The sequence below is a fragment of the Elgaria multicarinata genome, chromosome 3 (genome assembly GCF_023053635.1).
Source record: "Elgaria multicarinata webbii isolate HBS135686 ecotype San Diego chromosome 3, rElgMul1.1.pri, whole genome shotgun sequence".
Taxonomy (NCBI): domain Eukaryota; kingdom Metazoa; phylum Chordata; class Lepidosauria; order Squamata; family Anguidae; genus Elgaria; species Elgaria multicarinata.
Genome location: NC_086173.1, coordinates 98,770,831 through 98,795,054, shown reverse-complemented (window position 1 = coordinate 98,795,054; position 24,224 = coordinate 98,770,831). Strand labels below are relative to the sequence as shown.

Below are 24,224 nucleotides of genomic sequence, written 5' to 3'. Positions count from 1 at the left end.
GGCTGTAAGAGGAGGGAAAATCCATTGCACCACTGGTTTTTGGTTTACTGGTGGACAAGGAACATTGCTTCCAACCTACTACTTCAGCATCTATTTTTCCACAGTGCTACCCTTGTTCTTTCCCATGTTGCATGTAGGTTGGCAAAAGACACATCATCAGCAAACTGTTCTTTGATGTTGCCCTGGAGGAGCAGCCGACACTGGATGCAGAAAGTCTACAGGTATGCAAATTGGGCTTCTATGCAGCAGCTTGCACCCATTATCTGAGTTAATAAAAACATACTTCCTAGTAAATGCTTGATGTTATCTGTTGTAGGATCAAAGCTGATTCTGTTTCTGAATTTGTCTGTTTCTGTGGGCCCACCTCTGTTCAACCCTGTATGACCTGCTCCATGTTTTCAGTTTTTAAAATTCTTTCATTTTACAGGCATACTGAAATGTTAGAAATAGTATCCATTTCCTCCACATTCCAGACTCCGAGCAAAGAACATCGCCTTTTCCTTTGCAATTGCCATTGTCTTTTGAGCCTCTTCTTAATATCCTCAAATATTCGCATATCAGAGTAATTTAGCTATTAAATTCTGGTGGTTGAGAGAAATGACTGCTATTCAAGTTGTCTGTTGACATGTGCAAAGAGGAAGGTAATTCTCAGTCGTTGGAACCTGTTAAAGGAGTATTGTCAGATTATACTCTGCATTTGACATTTCTTGGCACATAGTTACGTTTTTACAGTTACTCAATATAATCAGTCTGCTTCCATTGTAGGCCCTTTTGCACCACACCAGGAGAAAGAAGCATTTAAAACACACACACACACACACTTGTTAGTACCATGGTGACAATGAGAAACTTTGAATGCAAAATGGTATTATAGCACTGCAATTTTATACAATAATTTAGCCCTAACAAAATTGTAATCATTAAAAAAAAAAACATTGACCTTGATATAATAGGATTCTTCTACCCTCTTGTGTTTAGAGTTAGCATGTGCAGTGGTCATCATAATTGTCATTGCCATGACAATAGGCAGATTGGGGGGGGGGGTGCATGCAAATATATGCTTAATTCCCTGATGTGGATAACAGTTCCATGAGAAATAAAGCTGTAATATTCACACAGAAGAGATTAAAAGCATTCTGCTATATGTGCTGAATAATCAAGGTAGCTGTATGGTTTCAAAAATAGCTTGAAGCACATAAAAGCTGCCTTTACATTTGTAAGGATTTGTGTAAGCATGCTGTTCCAGTAGGTGAACCACTCTGCAAAGGAAAGCTATTACAGATAAGGGTGCTTGAGAGTTAAATGTATACTTATTGCAGTAGCATCATGCCTTTGCTTCTCTTGCGTACCTTGCTAAAAATTGGGACAAAATGAGTACTGAAATGCTTTTTACAAGTGAATGGCTCATGCTAACTTGCCTACAGAGCCACAGAGTGTATTAATTGACATTGAACAAAGGCGCTGTAGGCTGCAAAGCATTGCTTTAACCTGTCAAACCTTGAAAAGCAAGTTTTTCTGAATAGGTGGCGTGAGGACTTATCAAAGCACTTTATGTGCTTTTGCAGGGTGGTAAAACATCATTCTTCTATGGCAGCAGCTAGTAATTTCCTTTTGCATATAGCACTACATTAATTTTATATTGTGGTAGCTACAAGTTGTCAGGGATGAGAGAAATCCAGTGTCTTGCCTCAGCATCAGCATTGGTAAGAAATTATTTTTAACAATTAAGTGTACATAGAAACATGCTTTTTATTAAGGCTCCTCCTACTAGCCCTGCATAACTGTGCGGCGTCAACATTGTGTTGGCAGAAGGGAGTTCCAGAAAACTTCCCCTACTAGCCTCAGGGGATCAGGGGACCAACCTGAATGGGGTTGGTTGAGGTGCAGGAGGCGGAGCGGGGGTGGGGGAATCCCTGAAAATAAGGTGACTCAACCCAATATGGCCAGAGCTTTTGTTCCTGTAAGGTGCTCCCACCCAATCTTTGGGGAACTTCCATACCCACCCACCCCAATTCAGAGGGAGTTCTCTGTCCCTTTGTGCAACATTTGGAGTAAGAACTTGGCTTTCTGGAACTCTCTTCTGCTAGTGTGACATTTGATGTTGTCCTGTGTTCCTTTGCTCCCTGTTCCCAAATATTCCCATGTAGCCTTCTTTCATATAGCTCCCAAATGTTTCCATTATAGCCGTCTTCCATTTTCCTATTATGCTTCCTGAACTCAAACAGAACCTTGGGCTGCCTCTGTTACTGCAGTGTCTGGATCTGGATTGACTTGGCAGAGACCTCATTCCCTCTCAGCTGTAGATTCAGACACTTTTACTTTTCCAGATTTTATTGTAGGATCAGCCCTTCCAATCCTCCCACTTCATTTATTTATATGCCCTTTTATATGCTGCCTTTTAGCATATAAGCACATACTAAATGCTTAAAATGTAAGATACACAGTAAAACACAAAATCGCACAAACAAATTCAACAAGGCAGGCATTTTTAAAAATCACATTACAAGGATGTAAATAATACAGTGATGTGATACTTGGAACAAATGGACACAAATGGAAGATAAGCACGAGCCTGCTTCAACTCTTTCCTGAGCATCCCTTACCATAAAAACAATGAGCTACATTGTTGGGATTCCTTTAAAGCCCATGTGAACTGCCCAGAGAGCTTCGGCTATTGGGTGGCATAAAAATGTAATAAATGTCTTCTTTCTTTCTCTTCAGTTGAAGGAAAACATAGGGTGTATCTACTTGGTATTGCTCTCAAATAAGGGAAGGGGGATCCAGGATGCCCCAGTGTGCACACAGAACCACTTTGCACAGCACTTTGGCTTCCTCCCTAGAGTATATATAAAACATGCACAAGCTGTGTCTATACAATCAAGTTTTCACTCTTTCTCGTTATGCATTCAGCTTGTATTCTTTATTGCCCATAAAACATCCCTGGTTTATTCATAAATATCATTTATTCAACTGAAATATTTATACTCTCCTTTCCTTGTATCGTTCAACACAGCTTACAAAAATGGTAAAATTAAATACAATTAAAAATATATAAAAGAAAAAAATAAGTCAACAATAAAACAGTTTAAAGGCAACTGCAGTATATCTTTATGGCAATAAGATTCCAGAAATCTCCACACTGCTCTAGGTTTCTCCGTGAATGACAGGCTATTAGCTCAGTGACATGATATCTTTGCACAAACAATTTCAATGATATGTTGGCTTTTTTCCTTCTTTTTTTGCTGTCACATTATATTTCAGCTAATGTCCAGCTTACTATCCGCTATCCCCTGCAGCCTTGATGATTTCCAGATTTTGGGGGTGGGGGAGATGCATCCATTAGATGCATCCATTTATTTATTTCATTTTTATACCGCCCAATAGCCGAAGCTCTCTGGGCAGTTCACAAAAATCCATTTGAAAAAATAAGAATATGGGCAGGAGAAATAAAAATATAGGCAGGAAATAGATCCATGTTAATGTCAAGTACTGTAGATTCTGATAGGCTGCTGTGTATTTCCTTTTTATGATATTAAATATTGGCAAAGATCCCTTAGAAGATCCCGTGACAGCTTCTGCCCAAACTGGGGCAAAGTGGTTCATTTTTGCCCTTTCATCTAGCTGCTGTTTTGTGTCGATATCAACATTTGAACGGGTATTAAACAAGGCTTTGATTCCCTATATCTCTGTCCAGATATGTTTGCAAATTGCTCATTGGACTTAATTCAAACACTAGTTTTGTATCACTGTTGTACTTCAATGTATTATGCACGGGTTACAAATATTAGCTAAAAATATTTGGTAATCAAATTCTGTCTGGCAGGATCTCTGTCTTATAGCCTTGTTAAGCTAAAATAGTGTGGAAATTATTCCTCTGTTTTTCCTGTGACACTTTTGAAGTTGTTCAACAAATGCAAAATGACAGTGTGAAAAACAGGCTGATAAGGGTAGACAAGACTGGGAGACTATTTTCTTTCTTGTAATCTCATTAGTTCTTGAAATTTTGTCAGATTTAAAGTAATACAATTATAGATTATGGATAATAAAGTTTTATAAATTGTGACTGCTTTCAGCCAGTCTGGTGTGAAGAATATTTGGATATGATAGCATAAAAGCATTTTATGATGCACCTTTTTAAACTGTGATGAAGGCTTGTACATTGTGCTGCAATGTAATCTGATTCTTTTATGGGCTATATTTCAGAATGAATTGGACAAGGTGAAAGCCCAATTATCCATGAAAGGTGAGTTGAAAATCTGAAGTGGACCGACTTTTAAATATAAGAGGAAAATACGGCTGACAAGATTTGCATGATGCTTCCTGGGCTTTAAGACTGTGTTTAAAACTGAGGAGTGACGTGACTTCTGTGACTAAAAGTATCTGAAACGCTTTGAGTCACTTGATGACCACGGTCAAAAGGTTATGCTTTCCTATAGAGATTTTGTGTGACAGACATGCACTTGATAAATGTCTTAGGCGAGATTATTCCATCTGCTTAGAATAAATGCCTCTTAGTTGGGAAGCTCATACCTGCTTATCTATAGTTCTGTAGTGAAAAATCTGAGAAGGCTTGCCTATAATCAAGATACCAAATAGAAGTAGTAAACTAGGGAAGAAGATTTAGTTAGCTCTCTGAATGATGACTACTCATGCACTTCCATTTTCCCACTGCTTTAAAGAGCATGATAACTTTAATTTTAGAAATGTTTTATGGAGATAGGTAAGTGAAAGCCCTAGAGACTTTGTTGATGGCTTTAAAGCATTGTCTGTAGGCAGCTGTGAATCATAGGCAGTGAAAGGAAAATGTCACTCAGTTTGAATGACAAGAAATCCTAAAACATGAGAGTGCAGTAAGTGAAAATATTTGAGAGGAGCAACCAGGGAGGGTTCTTCTGTTTCCAACTCTCTCTTCCGTTGGATGGTTTGCTTTCCCCTACATGTACAAATTAAGGAGCCAAAAATAAGCTAGATCTCTCTCCCTGGGACAGGTATGGGTTTGAACAACTTGCCCCATGGTTTTTATGCTGAGACGGTAGCAACTAAAGTATCGGATGTGAGGATGACGTGTAGCATTGTGGTTTGCAATACTGAGCAATGCTTTAAAGCTCTTGCTCTTTTTAGGTGGTTCTTAAAAGATTTAAAAGGCAACGTATCTGCAGATCTGTCTTTTCTCTGATATAAATTTACCTTTTATGAAGTCTTGATGGTAGTGTATGTTTTGCAGATATACGAGCTGGGAAGTATGTTTTTCCTGGAATTAAAGTATGTTTGGATTTCTTGCTAAACAGCACAAGCTGTGGTGAAAGTGAGTTTCAAAAATAGAAACATGACACTGCAGCAACATAATTGTTCTGTATGTCAGCCCTGTCTCACTGATCACAGCAGCACCTGACAATCTTATCTAAGCATGTACCCAGCACACAAGGATTCACACCGAGAGAACAATACAGCAACCCCCAAAGCTGAACATCAAAACTTCATGATTTTCTAAACGTTAGGTATCAGATACTGCTGACTCCCTGCACAGCACTTTCATTGTGCCTGAGCTTGTTAGAGGAAGAGGAGCTTGTGTATTGGTATTTGTACTGCTAACAGAACATGTTCTGAAGAAATCATATTTTTACCCTTGTTCTAAAGAGAGCTTTGCTTAGTAGAGATTGTAACAAGGATTATTCAATGGGGCAGGTATTTTCTAGCTCATCAGACTCAGTAGTGTCAATTCAATCACTTTGACAGATTTCTACGCAGTTTCTAGCCCAGGGCCAGGGAACCCTTTTCTTGTGGAAGGCGTTGAGCCATCCTAAAAGCAGTAGGGGGCTACAGCAGATGTTGGGCAACTCCCCTTCAGATGGTGGGTGATGCCAGCATCGAACATGGGTGGAATTTGCAACACTGTATAGCTTTCTATGTGTGCCATCCCAACCCCATCTCCATGTGCATAGTAAAAGGTGAAGCAGTTCCCAAAAAGAGGGTCAAAAAGAACAAAAGTGGCCCTGCAGTGTCCAGAGAGCTGGATGGTGCTAAAGCTCATAGGTTCCCCACCCCAATCTAGACCTTCTGCCTGCATTAGTGCAGAAATAAATCTAGAGGCCTTCAGAATTCAGACAGTTGGATTCTTAGTGCTAAAATAGTACTTTGTTTCAGAGAAGGAGAAAAGGGATTGCCAATCTATTGTGAATTCACTCAGGGAGACTTTGGATGTACGTAATGCCACCATTGAATCACTCCAGAAAGCTGCATCTGAAATGGAGATGTTGTGTTCTACTCTCAAGGTATGGTCAAAATGGTCTAGATTTGTACTTTGTACATATAAAGGTAATATTTCTTTATACCACTAGAGATGTTCTGTGATTTCCTTATCTCCAATTGAAAAAGTGAGATATGCTATGATTATTTATAAATTGGATAGATCCCGTGGTATGACTTTCAAGTTCAGTTGCACATCATCCAGAATCCTAGGGTAAAAGGCCTATTGAGGCATGGCAATGAAGACAAAGGATAAAAACATTGTAAACCAGGCAGTGATTCTTCTAACTTAAAATTATTGGATGACTCCAAAATACTGCATTTGCTCCCCTTTTACACACTTATTTGAAAAACCCAGGATATGAGCTGTATTACTGTCACAGTTTTTGCTAGGTACTCACTATTTCCAAAAAAAAGTCCCTTTGCAATGATATTGATGATTATCAAGGGGCTGGAATGGGATGAAAGTATGTGCCTCTCCAATGTTTTACATCATGCTCATGTAGCTGAAGTTACAACTCCCATCATCCCTGGCCATGCTGTCTGAGGCTGATGGAAGTTAACAGTCCATCACCATCAGGAGAGCCAGCAGATTCCCCACCCTGTTGCAGTGAGTTGGCTGTATTTTGACAATATATTCCATATTTCTTGAGAGAATCCTTTTGCATTGCATAGAAATATGACCCTTATGCCTGCTAAAGGCCAAGAGTGATGTCCTCCATTTAAACTTTTTTTAAAAAAATGGATAAATACTGATCACATCCACCCCATTCCCCTTAAAATTAACAGAAATGCCTAAATAAACTGAATTCAATCGTAACTCATATTTATTGGGGGGGGGGGGGAGGTTCCACACATGACCTGTGAATGAAAGGACTCCTTTGGTTCTCAGCTCTGATCCAGCATGGGCTCCCACTGGAAGAAGATGGGGAGGAGCAATTTTTCAGCAGTTTCTCCTGCAGCCCCCATGAAGCTGCTCCAGAGGGTTGTGAGACCTTCCAGAACGTTGTGAGATTTGGAGCAGGGGGCTACAGAAGGAATTGGCGAAAATTGCCTCCTCTGCCCATGCCTTCCTCCAGCGGAGCATTCTGTGAACGGGACTCTGCTCATAGGAAATCTGGGTCACATGCATCGTGTCAAATTGACCTTCTAGGGAAGCAAGCAATATGTCCACAGATAAAATCTTACTACTTAAACTGAGCTCAAAATATAATTTGACTATATGACAGTTGAAGACATTTAAGTGAAAACTTCCATGTCAAGATGCCTTTTTGGAAATGATTTAGATTGGTTGTAACTACTTGTTTCTGCTTTTTAGATCTGTTGTTATGAATGCTGTTTTATGAGTTGGCAAACTGTAGGGGTTTGTTTCTGTGATGGTGCTTGACAGATGTGGCATTTTAAGATGCATTTTAACATACATGTTCAGCGGGAAGCTGAAAGACTGAAATTATTCATGTTTTTTAAATAGTTTTTCCGTATTCTAAATTCTTCCAGGCTATTAGATATTGTAGTGAAACATACTTAATTGGTGTGTGTTTTTCTAATCAGGCAAACACTAGCTAAACTGCTTAATTATTTAATTTGAGACAGTTAAACACGCACACGTGTCGTCGTCGTCGTCGTCCCCCACCCGGCAAAAAAGCCTTTTTGGCTTATGACAGCTTTCAAGCTTTGTATGCATCTTCTGTCTTGAGCTTAAAATCCTGTCCCATGTCTGAAATGTAGAATTGCAATTCAAGCTGTCTCCAAAACTGTTGTTAATCTTGTGCATGTACCAGACAGAAATGGTTTTGTTTCTTGCCATGTTGTAACAAGCATGCCAAACAACAGCAGGAGTTAAATTCACTATGCCCAAGGATGGGGAACGTATGGCCCTCCAGATGTTGTTGGACTGCAGTTTTTATCATCCCACACCATTGGCTATGCTGGTTGGCGCTTATGAGAGTTTCAGTCTAACATCATCAAGATGACCCCTGCACTACACCCTTTCTGATCAGGCACTACATGTTTTGGGGATAAACGTAGCAGTTAGGTACTGCTGAGGTGTTTCTAGCTGCAAATCGCCCCTTGATATTAAGCAAGTACTAAAATAGAAACGTTGAAAAGCGCTGTATATGCTGGGCATGAAGAGAGTTGGGGAGCCGTCATTGCAAGGCAAAGCACACCCTCATCCATAAGGGCATTATTTTCAGGCATTCAGTTCTATAAGGAGATGAAGTGTTACGTTGGCAAATACATCTTAGAATACTTCACCTACTGCACAGCATAGAGCTTAATATCATCTTGTGGATATTCTAGTCTTTGACCAGTTTCTTTCTGAAGTCTGATCAAACAGCATTGCTCCTCTCCTAGTTTTCAGTACAGAGGGAAAGTAGGCAGGAGCCTTTGAAGTTTGTGCTAAGCTGACCAACCCAATCAAAGCCTAGAAATCACAAGTGTATTGAAGAGTTTTATCCCCCTTTTAAATCTGCTAAGTAAGCTCTCTAAACACACATTTCATTGATCTTGTGCAGGTCACTATTTAGTCAAGGAAATTGGATTTTTTTTAATATAAGCCTGGAAGCTGTTTGATAGAGAAAGGGTTTAGATTTTCAGTAGCAGTCTACTCATGTAAGCAGAGTAAAGTGGAAGGAACGAACTTGCGCAAGACATTTTCCTGATCACAAAAGAGGTGTCATATTGTATATTCAAGGATTTGCGGTACAATTGGAAATAGCAAGTGGTTTTTTCTACAGGTGGGGTGGTGGTGAAACGAAGTGCTTCTCTAAGATTTAGCTTGGGGGTTATTGAGATAGCAAGAACCCTGGAGATGGCTTCAGTTAAATCATGCTTCCATGGAGCTGTCTCCTTCACACTAATGACATTTCCCTTCTCAGAAACAAATGAAGTACCTGGAACAGGAACAAGAGGATGCAAAGAGTGCAAAAGAGGAGGCCCGAAGACTGAGAAATAAACTGAAAACTATGGAGAGGTTAGAGAATGTGTGTTCCCTCCAACCATATAGATAAATAGATAAATAGATAGATAGATGTAGTTACAAACACATCATTCATACATATTCTAGAAATGTAAGGTTGCAGTCCTCTGTATACTTATCTGGAGGTAAATTCTGTTGAATGTAATGGGATTCAGAACTTGCATAAGATGACTCCTTTAAACTGGTATTTGAATTTCCTGTGTCTGTAAACGTAAATGAAGATTGAAAATGGCTATGCCTCAGTATCTTGGAGGATTATTTAAGAAAGAGTCTTGTGAATCTCTTAACTAGGGTTTCATTGGCATACTAAGAACTTTACACTGACAACTAAGAGATGTTTTGTAATCTTATGCCTTTCTATACTAGTGTGAAGCCCATGTCGCCATAGGTGCTAGGAGCCTTGTTCCTTTCCCACTTTTTTGCCCCTTAGTCCCCTCACCAAAGGAACTAATAAATAATGTAAATATGACATGCTTAGTGAATTTCCCTCTCCAAACAGGCAGGGTAGCCCCACCCCCTCCCTCACATCCCCCGATTGGCCAGCTCCGTTCCATTCCCCCCTCCTCTGGCTGGCAATAGCCTAAAGGGCTGGGCCATCGCCTGCCTTCACACCATACTGATTGGCCAAGCAGACCTGTCTGTCATCCCTCTGGTGGAGGGGCTACCCTGCCTGTTTAGTGCAAAAGAAATTAATTGCTATTATAGCTCAAGCTTTGAACTTTTCAAAGTTTCAAATTTTTCTGCATGTCTATGTTACTCAAACTTCAGTTTAAAATAAAAAATGATCAAAATCAGTCTGGTAGATCTCAAGTAGAGCCTTACACTACTGTATTTTTTTATAAGATAATGGAATATTTATCTGTGTTATTGCCCCCACCAAAAGAGGGTCTAGTAGTTTAATAAAGCCTTCAGAGTTGCTAAAAAGGACATTGATCCTTTTATACATGGAACTCATTGATCTTTTTATACATGGAACTCAGCTCCTATTCAAACCTTCCTGGGACACCTTACATGGTTAGGTAGTAAAACTCAAAACTTAATTTGATAAAAAGAGGATAAGCAAGAAGACACTGGTGCAATTTAGAAAGCATTTCTAGAATGCTTTTGTGAAATCAGTCACCACTAAATGTCCTGCTTGATACTACCCAAACAATGGGAAAGGATATGTTTTGCATTAGGTGTCCTAGTCTCCTGGATAAATATTTAATCTAAGACTACATTTTAAAAGGCATGAAATACATTGACAAAGAACAAATATGAAATAAAAGATTGCAGCTTTCCCCACAAAATAGTAATGACAAAAGTGGTTCTTAGTCACTGCCATAGCACCTGAATTTGGTCTCCCCTTAAAGAATGCATTTAAAATCACTGTTATACCTGGAATTTTGAACCCAGCCCACTGAAGAACATATGAAGACCAAAATCAGGTTTAATTGATAACAACCTACCTTTCAGAGTGCTGGGCTGAAAACAACAGAATGAAATTTAATAGGGATAAATGCCAAGTTCTACATTTAGGAAATAGAAACCAAATGCAGTTACAAGATGGGGGATACTTGGCTCAGCAATACTACCAACGAGAAGGATCTTGGAATTGTTGTAGATCACAAGCTGAATATGAGCCAACAGTGCAATAAGGCTGCAAAAAAAGGCAAATGCTATTTTGGGCTGCATTAGTAGAAGTATAGCTTCCAAATCGTGTGAGGTACTGGTTCCTCTCTATTCGGCCCTGGTTAGGCCTCCTCTAGAGTATTGCATCCAGTTCTGGGCACCACACTTCAAGAAGGACGCAGACAAGTTAGAGCGTGTTCAGAGGAGGGCAACCAGGATAATCAGGGGTCTGGAAATAAAGCCCTATGAGGAGAGACTGGAAGAACTGGGCATGTTTAGCCTAGAGAAGAGAACATGGAGGGGAGACATGATAGCACTCTTCAAATACTTAAAAGGTTGCCACACAGATTACGGCCAGGATCTCTTCTCGATCATCCCAAAGTGCAGGCCGTGGAATAATGGGCTCAAGTTACAGGAAGTCAGATTCTGGCTGCACATCAGGAAAAACTTCCTTACTGTTAGAGCAGTATGACAATGGAACCAGTTACCTAGGGCGGTTGTGGGCTCTCCCACACTAGAGGCATTTAAGAGGAAGCTGGACAACCATCTGTCAGGGATGCTTTAGGATGGATTCCTGCATTGAGCAGGGGGTTGGATTTGATGGCCTTTTAAACCCCTTCCAACTCTACTTTTCGATGATTCTATGATCCTTAGGACCCACTGTCTGTCATAATTTTGTTCTTAATATAACCCCTAATGGACTCATGCATATCCAGTCCTTGCCCACACTAGGCATTTGAATACTTTCTTGATATGCAGGACCTTTTGTAGACAAAATAGAAAAATAAATCCAGATAACATCTCCATGCTATCAGGACCCCATTCTAAACTTCACCAATGAACCCTGGTCTGGGTCCAACTCTCTGGTCACTTAAAACAATTGTTCAAAAGCACTGCCCTCATATTTCCCCTGACATCACAATAGGGGCTTTATCTATTTATTGAAAACAATTTTACATACAAATAAAATATTGAAAAATCATAATTATCCTAACAGATTTAAATATTCATAAGTGGTTTTTGAAATAGAGTTCCAGATGTTCATAGCAAACTGGTTTCCAACTCTCTTACAGAGGTTCTTATAAGAATTTACATTCTAATCTGTCAAAAGCTTTTGCAGCTGCTAAAAAGATGAGAGCATTTGCTATTTTTGTTTTAACATATTCAAGGACGCTTACTGTCTTACAGATACTATGGGTAAGTGTTTGCTTAAGAATAAAGTCTTGTCTAATCCATATTAACATGTTTGGATATAATCTTGTTGCTAATATAATTGCCAGAATTGTATAGTTGTCTGTGGGAGAACACCGGTTTGCATGCAAGAAGTCCCATGTTCAGTCTTTGGCATTTCCAGTTAAAAAGATCGGGTAGCAGGTGATGTGAAGGATCTCTGCCTGAGGAGGTCCTGGAGTGCCACTACCAATCAGAGTGGACAATACTGGGCTAGATGAACAAATAGTCTGCCCTGGTAATTTTCCTAGCCTAGCAAGTACTTTGGTCAATTAATTTTTTTGTTTTCCTGGATCACTCGTTTACATCTCTCCAGGCACTGTACCTGTTTCCATTCATGAATACGCATGACTGCAAATGATCCAAATTAATGGAATAAGGCTGAGCCCTGGTGTGTCGCAGCCTTTGACATTTAACTCTGTCCTCAAACTGAACGTAAACCATTTCTGTACATAGAAAATGGCAAGCTAACTGTATTAGTTGTCCTAGATTCTCAACCCAATGCTGTAACCCTTTATGTAACCCTTTCTATCCTTTTCTTACAAAATAACTGTTCCTAAAATGTATCACAGTGGACCTTATTTCTTTCTCTTTGTTTGTGTGTGCGTGCGCGTGTTATAGGAAATGTAACTCAATATCTATACATTCTAATCATAGAATAGCAGAGTTGGAAGGGGCCTACAAGGCCATCAAGTACAAACCCCTGCTCAATGAAGGAATCCACCCTAAAGCATCCCTGACAGATGCTTGTCCAGCTGCCTCTTGAAGGCCTCTAGTATGGGAGAGCCCACAACCTCCCTAGGTAACTGATTCCATTGTCGCGTTGCTCTAACAGTCAGGAAGTTTTTCCTGATGTCCAGCTGGAATCTGGCTTCCATTATTCTGTGTCCTGCACTCTGGGAGGATCGAGAAGAGATCCTGGCCCTCCTCTGTGTGACAACCTTTTAAGTATTTGAAGAGTGCTATCATGTCTCCCCTCAATCTTCTCTTCTCCAGGCTAAACATGCCCAGTTCTTTCACTACTGTGCAACTATGTTGGCTTGGGGAGTGGGGCGGAATCCTTGCCAGTCCGAAATACAAGATGTCTCTCTCCCAGTATTAACTATTCCTGTGTTTGTGTAACATGACCTTGCTGTGCCACTAAACCAGGAAACCTCTAATCTTTCAGGATTGAGACATTGTTACATCGTCAGCGTCCCGAGGTGGAAGAGATGATCCGTGAAATGGGAGCAGGGCAGGCAGCAGTGGAACAACTTGCAGTCTACTGCATCTCACTGAAAAAGTAAGTGTGCTAAATAGGATAGTTTATTGACTTAGGTGCTGTATGTATACACATGGTACCCTATAAAGGAAACAGTTAATCATGTAGGTGCTCTGGCAGGATGCTAGGTACAACAGCGAGATTTGGTGATTATAATCGAGGTGGCATAGATGGAAGATTTCAGCACAGCAAGTATACTATTGTTGCATTAGTGACACATCCATTGCTATGGAAACAGCCTTCAGAGCTTTGCCAGAGTGCTTAGAAGGTGATAGTCTGATGGGAATGGAGGGGATGTCTGGTTGTCATGATTCTGAGCAGGGCAGCATGGCCCCTGAATATCTCCCCTGTGCAGAGCAGAGTACTCTATGCAGCTGCGGCAATAAATATGGTGTATTTGCCAGCCCCTACCGTGTGTGTTAGAGGTTTTTCTATTTATACCATGTATAATTCACAGCTTCTGCAGGGATCATTGGTTAGCAAATGGGTAATCACGACTTTTAATAATGAGCTACAGAATGCAGTACCTGTATTGTAATCAGTAACTTCAACACTGTTTTATAATAGCATTAAAATGCTTTTAGAACCTTAATCTTTTTAAAAAAACCTGTCACCTATCATTTCAGTAAGGTGGATATAAAGTGCTGCATATTACTAAAGCTTCTTAAATGCCATTCATATTCCTAATATGGCATACACTTTCCTGTCATTTTAGTGCCTGCCCCAAACCAAACAATGCTATTTCCTGAAAGCATGTTTTCTCACCTACTCTGTAGTGTCAGTGTTTTGACACTGTAGAAATTAATGTTGGCTTGCTCAGCACTTATTCTCTCAATGTGTCTGTGTATACAACAGAAACTTCTGCAACTCCTTGAGTTATAAATTTCCTATTTTTGGTCTAATTTTGATTGCTGGCTTGGAAGCGTATTCCACAGATTGACTAATTTGGGCCTTTTCCAGAGAATATGAGAATCTGAAGGAGTCTCGAAAAGCATCAAATGATACAAAGGAGAAGTTAAGAAAGGAGTTGTTTTCTGCTAATCACAAGGTAAAGGGCACATGGAAACAACTGCAGAAATATCTATGTACAACTGTTTCTCTGTACCACCAAAATTTCTATTGCTTGTCCATACAGTTGCAGAAGCCATGTTGGTGGCTACCTATTAACAGGGAGGTTCAGCTACAGCTTCCCTGAATTTACTTGTCTTCATAACATTCATCAGTCTTCTGACGTAGCCAAGTAATTCTCCTTATTCTGCCTTGAATCAAAATGCATGTCTTGAATATTCTTCTGCATTAGTATCAGGAAAGTGCTAAATTTATACTGTGAATACAGGAAACTTTAGGGTGTAGGAAGGAAGGGTGGGAAAGTTGCTTTTTAAAAGTTGATTGTACCCTTATAATTTTCTAAATGCTTACAAACACATTGAATTATTCTGGGTAAATGAATGCTGCAGAATCTCTTTTCATAGACATTTGTCTTTTCATAGACATTTGAAGAGAGAGCCACCTTGGAGCTCCCTCTGCCGGTGATTTGACAGAACAAGGAACGCTATAAAATCTTCACAAAGAAGCTATTCCCACCTTAAGATGCCTGCTACAGATTTATGTTAAAATGTGCAGAATTCTGAAGTGAAGTCTAAAAATATGCTTTTGTTAACATAGCCGTTGTAAATATTTGGGTGTTTTGTACTGAAATTCTGATGCATAGTTCTTAATCTATAGCTACAGAAAACTGTTCTGGAGTTGGAGAAAACAGTAGAGGAATTGAGAAGCACCCAGACAGACCTGAGAAATGCAGATAAAGAGATCATGGTGAGAACCTTCCTGTAACCTACAGTCAATACTATGTTGGTGACCCTAGAGCTATACTTCCTTGCCTTCGTAGTGTACAGTCCAGACTCCTTCCTAACCTATCACGTTGAAGGGAGGCTGGCATGCAGAGTGTAAACTTTCTTCCTGAGTGTGAGCAAATCTGTATCTATGAAAGTGGGGGTGTAGGAATCTTGGCTTTGATAGATTTTTTCTTGTAAACTTCTGCTCTTTCTTTTCAAAGAGTTTGAAAAAGAAGATAGGAGTCCTGCAAGATACCTTAAAAGTGCCATCATTAACGAGTGAAGCACTCAGCCGGCTTGTCTCTGAAAGGTTGGTTTTAAGGGAATTCACTGGAATTTGATACAACCAATAATGTACAAAGGCTGTGTACAATATAAGCAAACAACAGAAGAATGTTGAATGCACCTTCTTGATTTGTCCCAAAACACATAAGCTGCCTTTTTTTCAACCAGGTCAAACTACTTGTTCATCTAGCCCAGTACGGTCTGGCTTCCAGTGGCTCCCAGGCTCTTGGGCAGAGGCCTTCCCCATCACCTGCTTCCTAATCTATATCCACTGAACAACTGTAGTGCGAGATCTCAATTTTTGCTACTATCTTATAAAACAATAGTTTTCCATAAGAATGAATTTCCTATAGAAATGTGGGGCATCGTAAAGCAGGCCAATTTTACTAGAATACTAAGACTGGGTTATGAAAATCCCAAGCAGCCTGGCAGTCATTTCAGTAATCTAAATTCTCAACACATGTTAGATATTGGAGGGGGGGGTTCTCTCTGAATTTAATTTTATTCTGTCTGTTTATAAGGCTATCTTCTTCTACAATCAGTGCCACTATGGCACTGGAAACCGCATGCACCCCTTCGGGACGTTCTCAAAAGTGTTCTGATCCTCTGTTGTCACAAAATTTCCTCCCCCAGCAATCCAGATTGCTCCTTCATTGCTGGAAAGAGCAATTTGTGTTGGGATTGCTAAGGGATGTAGTGGAGAGAAGGCTCCTTTTGTATGTGGCTCCTGATCCCTCAGCCAACTTCATATGTGGCCCTCAGAGTTGGAAAAAGTTGTGCGTCCCTGCCCTACAGTATGTGGGATGGACTGGAAGGCACCTGTCCAACTATCCAACTGACAGAGTGAAACTTGTATAATTTGGCTTTGCAGCCCTGCTCCTCTGGAATTGCTGAACCCAAAGCTCCATCGGCCAGCTCACAGTGATGAAATAGACCTGAACGCTACCTTTGATGTGGAAACACCAAAGCATCAGCCTCATAAGACAGCCTTTGCTCCTGCCAAAAAAATCAAACTTGATAAAAAGTTGTAAGTCTTTTACTTTCATTGGCCTTGTGTGTGCTCCACTTCCACATATGCTGGAAGCAATTATCTAGTCATGTTATATTTTCTGCTTATTGCTTTAGACTAAAATGTCTCGTTTAGAAGCTTTTAATTGCTGTAGAAGGATGTCACAACAAATATACCCTCCTTGCTGTGGGTACAACTAGACCATCTCCAAGCAGGGTTGCTCATTTCATTGCCCATCATAGTAATCAAAATGCCTTATTTATAAAGGGCAATAAATTTCTAGTTCACATACAATTAAAGCAGCAATTCCTGACCTGCAAACTGGCTGATACGGTCAAAGGAGTGGACAGGGAAGACGAACCATAAATCCACACTGCCTAATTTGCATACTAAGTAAATGATGACTTGCAGATTTGATATGCTAAGTTTGCATACTCACTTGTGTTATTTGTAGCAAGTGTTTTATCTCTGTTCCAGCTGAACACCAGAAGAGGTAAAGGAGGGACTTTTCTACCCCATATTAAGGTCAGGGTTAGGGCTTCAACAAATGGATCAAGAGTTGCAGTGAAGCAAAAGAAATGAAAGCTCTGCTTCCTTTGCTTGTTGGTCAGACCAGAGGTTTTTCTCTTCCTGACGAACAGAATGTGGGAGGAGAGAATTCACATCCCACACGCTCATGGTTTCTCCACAACTAATGTTATTTTGAGTGAATCAGCTGCAGTGAGTTTATACCTTTATGTCTTCTTTGCTAAGTGTAAGCCACTCTGAGAGCCTTTTTTGGCTGAGGAGCGGGGTATTAATATGATAAATAATAATAATAAATATCTGAATTTTTATAAACTGGATCCATCACCAAAGGACAGATGGGGTGACTACTGTTTTGTGGTATGTGTTTTTCAGGGCACCTGTGACAAATGTATCAAGAGTTTTGAAAGAAGCAATGGAGGTATCATAACTGATAATCTGACTAGTATTTACAGCCTTTCTCAATCAGGTGTAGGCCACAGCGTATGAGTAGGCACCAATATGCCCCCATATATCTTCTTTAGTGCCCACAGAGACACTCTATTTCTCCTTATTTTTATTTTAAAATATTTATATATTTTCTTACTGGCAGCTGGATTTCTTCAAAGTCAAATGGAAGCTTTTAGCTGCTGCTATTTTCGTTTCCTTTGAACACCTCTGTGCAAGTTATTTGAGTTTGACTAGCCCTGCCCCACTCATGGAAGCCATTTTATAGTTGTGCCTAGGACAGTTTCTCAAATTTCCAAATGTGCCCATGGATCCAAAAGCTTGCCTACTCCTTCCTTAAAGTCCTTTCAATCTTTTTAGAAGCCATGTTGAAACTGACAGCTTTTCTCATCTTAACCAAATCCTGCGTTGTCAATGCAACAGATATTTCAGATATTCTGCTTAGGAAACCTTAATGCTATAAGCCCTGAAGGGGTAATTGGGAGACAACTTTCTCACTGTTGTATGTTCTGAATTCTTTGAAGTTTTCCATTGCTGTTCTCTATTGATCCACCTGCTAGTATCAGAGCCAATGACTTCTTGTTCTCCCTAGAAATGGCAAAAAAAAAAGTTGCATTTGCAGAATCTGCCTTTTCCTTTTGCACAAAAATGAATTTGGTGTATACCAGCAGGCTATTTTTGTGTTGCTTGTGTTTGGAAGTATGTAAATTTTAGTTCTAACTCTTCTATTTCTTTAAAAAAAAAATGGCCCAGAATGCAGGTGACACAGAGGATGAACATCTAGAAGACCTTTTACCTGCTTTCATCCGAAACTCAGTTCTGTCAAAGAGGCCACCTGTAAACGGCATGCTCATGCCACAGAGGAACTCAGGAATAGTAAGTGCAAGTGGAATATACAACAAAATGCTTTCGTTCAGTGTGCTAGGAAACCTATTTCCACTCCCCCATTCTTGTTTTTCTCTGTAAAAATTCTATTTAAAAAATACTGTTTTTCTCAAAAAAAACCCACATAGTTACAATTACATTGCATCATAAACATATGGAACCCACACTTAGCCATAAAAATGAAATCACCTACCAGATAAATATGGGCATTCATTTGAATTTTTCATCTCATGAAAATGGCTCTATCCAGGCTAAGAGTTCTTACTTCTTTCAAGTTCTGGACTTTCAGTTTCCCTGACTTAAAGTCGCATGTGCAAAAGACATACAGTAGGCTAGATAGAATTGTTGTATGGTGACTATGTGGTGGGCCGAACAAGGCAGAGGAGTTAGTTAAGACAGAAAGACATAGAGTATATAAAAATGTCTGCTTTAAAAAAAATGCCACCAAAATCTGGGATTTTGAACTTTACGTGAATGTTTATCAGCCGAGTAACTATCAACTGATAGGTCAAACTATTGCTTTGACCTATCAGTTATGGGCATTTTGTTTTTCTTTGCTACTTCATTTATTGTGAATGCAGGGCTGGACAAAGACAGAGTGACGCAACACTGGAAAGAAAAAGAAAACAGACAAAATATTTCAGTGTGCATCTCTTCCTGCTAACTTCAAACTGTTGTGGGTGATGGTGATGAGAATGACCCTATATGGAAAATACTTTAAAGACATACCATGTATAGATAAATAAAGGAAAACGTGCAGTATGCATACAGTAAGACAAAGATGCAAAATCTGCTTGTAAGAATGAAAAATGTAGTTGTAAATTTATTTATTTATTTATTTATACATTCATTTCATTTCTATGCCACCCAATAGCTGAAGCTCTCTGGATGGTTCACAAAAATTAAAACCATAAAGTACAGCTTAAAGTATAAAATATGGAAACTTAAACCACAATATAAAAGTAAGACCACAATAAAACCAAGCAGCAATGCAGAGATATAAGATTTAAACTACAGATTTAAAACAGCAGAGTTAAAAGACTAGGATGGTAAAATGCTAAGGGTGGGGGACTTCACCTGGCACCTGAAAAGAGTACAACTTAGGTACCAGGTGAACCTCTCTTGGGAGCTCATGCCACAGTTGGGGTGCCACAGCATGCCTTCTCCCTGCCCTCTCCTTTGGCAGGGGCTCCTGGACAAGAACCCCTGAAGATGATCTTAGGGTCCAGGCAGGTGCGTATAGGAGGAGGTGACCCTTCAGATAACCTGTCCCCAAGCCATTTAGGGCTTTCAGTGTTAATACCAGCACTTTGAATCGGGCCTGGGCATGGACTGGCAGCCAATGTGCTGGGAAAGTACCGGCAGAATGTATTGGTTTAGTAGTCAGATTTGCACCATTATTCAGGAAACGTATGAAAAAGATTCAGTGGGAAACATGATTGAAATCAACATTTTTCTTGTTGATCAACCCACCCTAATTTTTTAAGCTCTTACTGCCAGCAACTAAGCCTTAGAGAAATTTCAGCATGAGGTGGTTGGATCTGGGAAGCCACCAATCGATCAGTGGTTGGGGATAGGGGATGGGGACATGGTCATCTGAGGAATGCTGGAGGACTGGATTTGGCCCCCCGACTTGAAGCGCTGCACCCCTGCTCTAGTGATTTAATGTGTGTGCCTAAATCAGCCACTCGTGCACTCTAATTAATGTTCTCTTCCCTAATAAAAATAGAGGAAAATGCTTATGTATTAATAAATACTGAATTTTCTCTTATAGGTGAGAACTGGATATGATGGCTTAGGAGGCAGAACCAAGTTCATTCAGCCTGTATCCTTTTATAAATACTATTCCACTGAAGCTAACCTGATTTCCAGCTGCAGTTTTTAGAGTTGTTGAATCTAGGATCATCAATGAAACCAAAGGGAAAGGACAAATGGTAGCATCAGCATTCCAATTTGAGCAAAGTAGTCTTTCATTTGCAGTTAATTCAAAGTGAGGACCAAATGGAGAAATGAGTGTACTTGGGGAAATGATCCCTTAGAATACACCACTTCAGAACTGTTCTAATATGAGGTCCTGCTGCAAAGCTTCTGCCGTTTCTAGGAGAAGATTCAGTCCCAGGAAACTTGGATCACGATTCTTTCAAGTGTCGCTTATGAATCTATTGAGTTTTCTCCTACTGTGGAGATGGTTTGAAATGTACTGTTTTCATTAGGTAACTGTATCCATTTGTGTTTCCTGCTTGTTCGAAAACCTGCATAGGCTTCTGAAGCAAGTAGAATTGGAAGCAAATTCTGCAGCAGATTCTAAAAATTCCTCAGAGATTCATATGAGTGCAGGCACGCTTCAAGAGCAATGGTGATTCTAGCCAAGAATCAAATATTTGCTATCAAAAGCCTGTCTTCCCATAATGAGCTGTGTTGGCCATAACTATTTTAAAGCCCTGTGAAATTTGCAAGTGCAGTGTGACATTGAAATGTGACAATTGTTAGTGTATTGCCTCAGGCTTGTAGAAATAATGGTAGGAGAGGGACCTGCTCACTTGCATCTCTGTGAGCTTCTGGCTAGACAGTAGGAATGAGGAGTACTTGATTAGATGAGTGGCTGAAGCTTGACCTCTCTTCTCTGAACTGGGATGTTTGAACACATATTGAACTCGGTGGTGGGACTAGGGGGAAGACAGTCTGGCCAGCCCCCATATATTGATCATAGTTTGCACGTGTGAAATATCTTAGGGAAAACCAGATTACTTTTCTACATTGGCTTTTCCTTTAAATCAGAGTTGGGCAACTTGTGGCCCTCCAGATTTTGGACTATAACTCCCATTATCCCTCACTATTGGCTATGCTGGATAGGGCTGATGGGAGTTGCAATCCAGCAGCATCTTCAGGGCCACATGTTGGCCACCCCTGCTTTAAATACTTGGCCACCATTTTCCTTGACTTGCCTCATTTCAGAGTATCCTGGCAGAGATTCGACCCCTTGCTGTGAAGACCAAGAAAAGAAGTGCTTCTAAGCAAGCTATGACAACATCTTCTGCTTCTGGCATCAGTCAGACTAAACTAGACAACTTCCTTAAGTAAGCATAGATCTCTCAAGATTAGACACAAATCATTGGAGGCCTGAGATCATCTTGTACATCAGACAGATGACATGGTGACCCCCAAGGACATGTCCACAGTGGATGGCAGGGCTGCTGAGTTCCCTGTGGCTTTGTGTTCACCTGACTCTACATGGAGAACTGGCTTTACTGAGCTGCTAGCTTTTAAGGGCGGAAGGATTGAAAAGTATTGGTTCTAGAATACCTTCGGATTTTGCTTCATTGTAGGCTACTGCTCTGTATTCTAGGCATGATAAATTATGGGTGTCTCAGCTCCTGAAACTTCGGTAATAGCATGGGCTGAAAAGTAACACCATCTGAGGACCATGGATAGTTTGGAAATACCCTAGCACTAAAGTGCACCTGCAACTATTTTAGTATCCACTGACACTTCTATATTAGGAGAGTATTCTGTCTGCAACTCTCAGGTTGCGTTGGCCTGCATTTTCCATTTGATTCTTGTCCTAAATTATTCTTATCCTACATTTTTCTACCTAAAACTGTAGCTATAAGATAGGTTCCATTATCCCAGAATATTTTCTTTCTTGCCTTCAATAAGGGCTTATGGAGCATAAAGACAGACGTATTTCAGAGTGATTTAGGATTTCCTTAGAAAATAGAAACATTTCAGATATCATTCAGGAGTTGGAAGTATTAAGCTCTTAGTAGTCATTGCCATATCTTTGCTTAAACTTTGGGGCAAACTCACTTGTAAGCATAATGTTTGCAGTTAAATCTCTCCATAACATGCAGTTCTTTTCTATGTGAGGAAATACTGCTTATCTGAAGTAATTCTTAACTACTTAATTCTTCTTTGCATTAAGAGACTAGCATAAGAGTCTCTTAGCTTAGTTAGTCCAATATTTCAAATCTTAGGGAAATTTTGCACACACAAAAAAAGGATTTTGCTCAGCATGTCCCACCTTAACCCAAACTTAAATTGCAGGCCGAGCTGTGGCACAGACTTACCAGAACCATAAAGGAAAGGTTTAACAGAACTTGTGCTTGGAGCTCCTACCTGACCACGTGTACCTCATATTGAATAAATGTTGTATATACCTCATTCGTTAAACTAAAGTTACACACACTTAACAATTACAAGCCACTGTGTTGTTGTAATGACAGGCTATACAACTAAAAAATACTGGCTGTACATCAGAGAGTCACAACCTTTTCCCAAGAAATAGATTTCCTTTCCCTATTCCCCCCTTCACAGGCCCTGCTGTCCAGCATTACTGAATTTCCCATAAGCTTGGCTGTATTTAGCCCACAAACATACCAAGGCATTGAGTAAGCACCAAAACCAGCCTTACGTTTAAGCACTGGCCTCATGGCTGTAGGCAACAAAGGACTGCATGCAGTGTAGGCTGGTGGAGGAGGAGGTACCCAGCATAGAAACAAAGCAGGCTGCCAAAGAAGGGGAGCCCTGTCTGTGCCCAACACAGAAATCTAGCAGCCTGCTGTAGGAGTAGTAGAGTGCTTTGCCCCTTCTCTGCTAGACCCCCACAGGCTAGGAAAAATGATTTGCAGGCATGTAACCTTTGTGTGCTTATTTATAAGGCTAATCAAAACTGTAGGCCAGGTTCCTTGGAGAACAAGAGTACTGTATTATCAGCACATCAAACTATTTTTTCTTGCATCAACTGGCCTTGTATTTGCTCCCTCCTGGAACCTACAGGAGAGCGAATCTTGCAAAGAAGTCTACAAAAGTCAATTGATCACAAACGTTTACTAGTCTGTCTCCTCCATGCATAACACTTGTGGCACAGTGACAGCCTGAAGCAAAATAGAGCCAAGTCTCTTCCAGTTGACAATCTTCTTTACTGGCAGGTGACAAGATAATTCTTACCAACACAATGACTACATTTTATTGGATCCAGTTTTAGTCATACTTGAAGTAGCCCTATTGAAATCTAGGGCTGATTTCAATGGGGATATGCTTAAATATGATTGCATATCGAGCCAACCTATTAGCATTAATTTATCATATTTATACCCTACTCTTCCTCAGAAAACCTCAGAGCAGGTCACATAGACATTATCCCATAATTCCATATTGGGAAAGGAACTGAAAATAAATTTGCCAATACCATAATGCTTTCAAACAAATACATGGTGCAACCACACTTGGAAAAGTATGTTACAGTTTTGGTCACTGCACTTCAAAAAGGCATTATAGATCTGGAGAAGCTGCAGAAAAGGGCAAAATGAGCACCCCTATGGGGAAAACTGTACAACGTTTTTTTTTTGGGGGGGGGGTTGGCTTAGAAAAAAAGGGATGTGATAAAGGGGTGTACAAGTATGCATGATATGGAGAAAGATAGGAATAAGTATTATCCTTATCTCATAATACTAGAACATAAGGTCCAATCGAGGTAAATGGTGGAAGATCCAGGTCACACAAAAGGATGGTAAACTGGAATTCACATCCACAAGATGTAATGATGGCCACCAACATGGAAAGCCTTAAAAGGGAATTAGGCAAATTCAAGGAAGATGAAGCTATCAATAGTTCCTAGTCATGACAGCTACATAGCAGCCTTCCCCAACTTGATGCCCTCCAGATGTGCTGGAGTACAGCTCCCACCGTAATCCAGCATGGCCTTAGATAATGGGAACATAGGCTGCTACGTATTAGCTCCAGTATCAGAGGCAACACTTGCTTGTGAGCGTCCCAGAAGTTGGTCACTGTGGTCAGGAGGATGCTAGTTGAGGTAGGCCTTTGGTCGGATCAACTAATACCTTGTCCAAGCACCTAGGCTCTGTCTCCTGCAACCTGCTACCTTCCAAATGGTAGACTGCACCTCCCTTC

General features: G+C 40.2%; 1 protein-coding gene across 1 annotated transcript in view; it reads left to right on the top strand.

Moving 5' to 3' along the window:
* The window catches only part of TRAIP (TRAF interacting protein), a 29,167-nt gene extending 6,709 nt beyond the window's left edge, over positions 1-22,458 (top strand). The window contains exons 4-16 of the mRNA XM_063123362.1: positions 138-221; positions 4,204-4,243; positions 6,145-6,272; positions 9,126-9,220; positions 13,236-13,349; positions 14,289-14,376; positions 15,054-15,143; positions 15,385-15,473; positions 16,320-16,475; positions 17,358-17,403; positions 18,183-18,305; positions 20,089-20,139; positions 21,270-22,458. Of these exons, the coding sequence (XP_062979432.1) occupies positions 138-221; positions 4,204-4,243; positions 6,145-6,272; positions 9,126-9,220; positions 13,236-13,349; positions 14,289-14,376; positions 15,054-15,143; positions 15,385-15,473; positions 16,320-16,475; positions 17,358-17,403; positions 18,183-18,305; positions 20,089-20,139; positions 21,270-21,395 (1,230 nt within the window). The 3' untranslated portion in view covers positions 21,396-22,458. The remainder of the gene's footprint in view (positions 1-137; positions 222-4,203; positions 4,244-6,144; positions 6,273-9,125; positions 9,221-13,235; positions 13,350-14,288; positions 14,377-15,053; positions 15,144-15,384; positions 15,474-16,319; positions 16,476-17,357; positions 17,404-18,182; positions 18,306-20,088; positions 20,140-21,269) is intronic.
* The last annotated feature ends 1,766 nt before the right edge of the window (positions 22,459-24,224 follow it).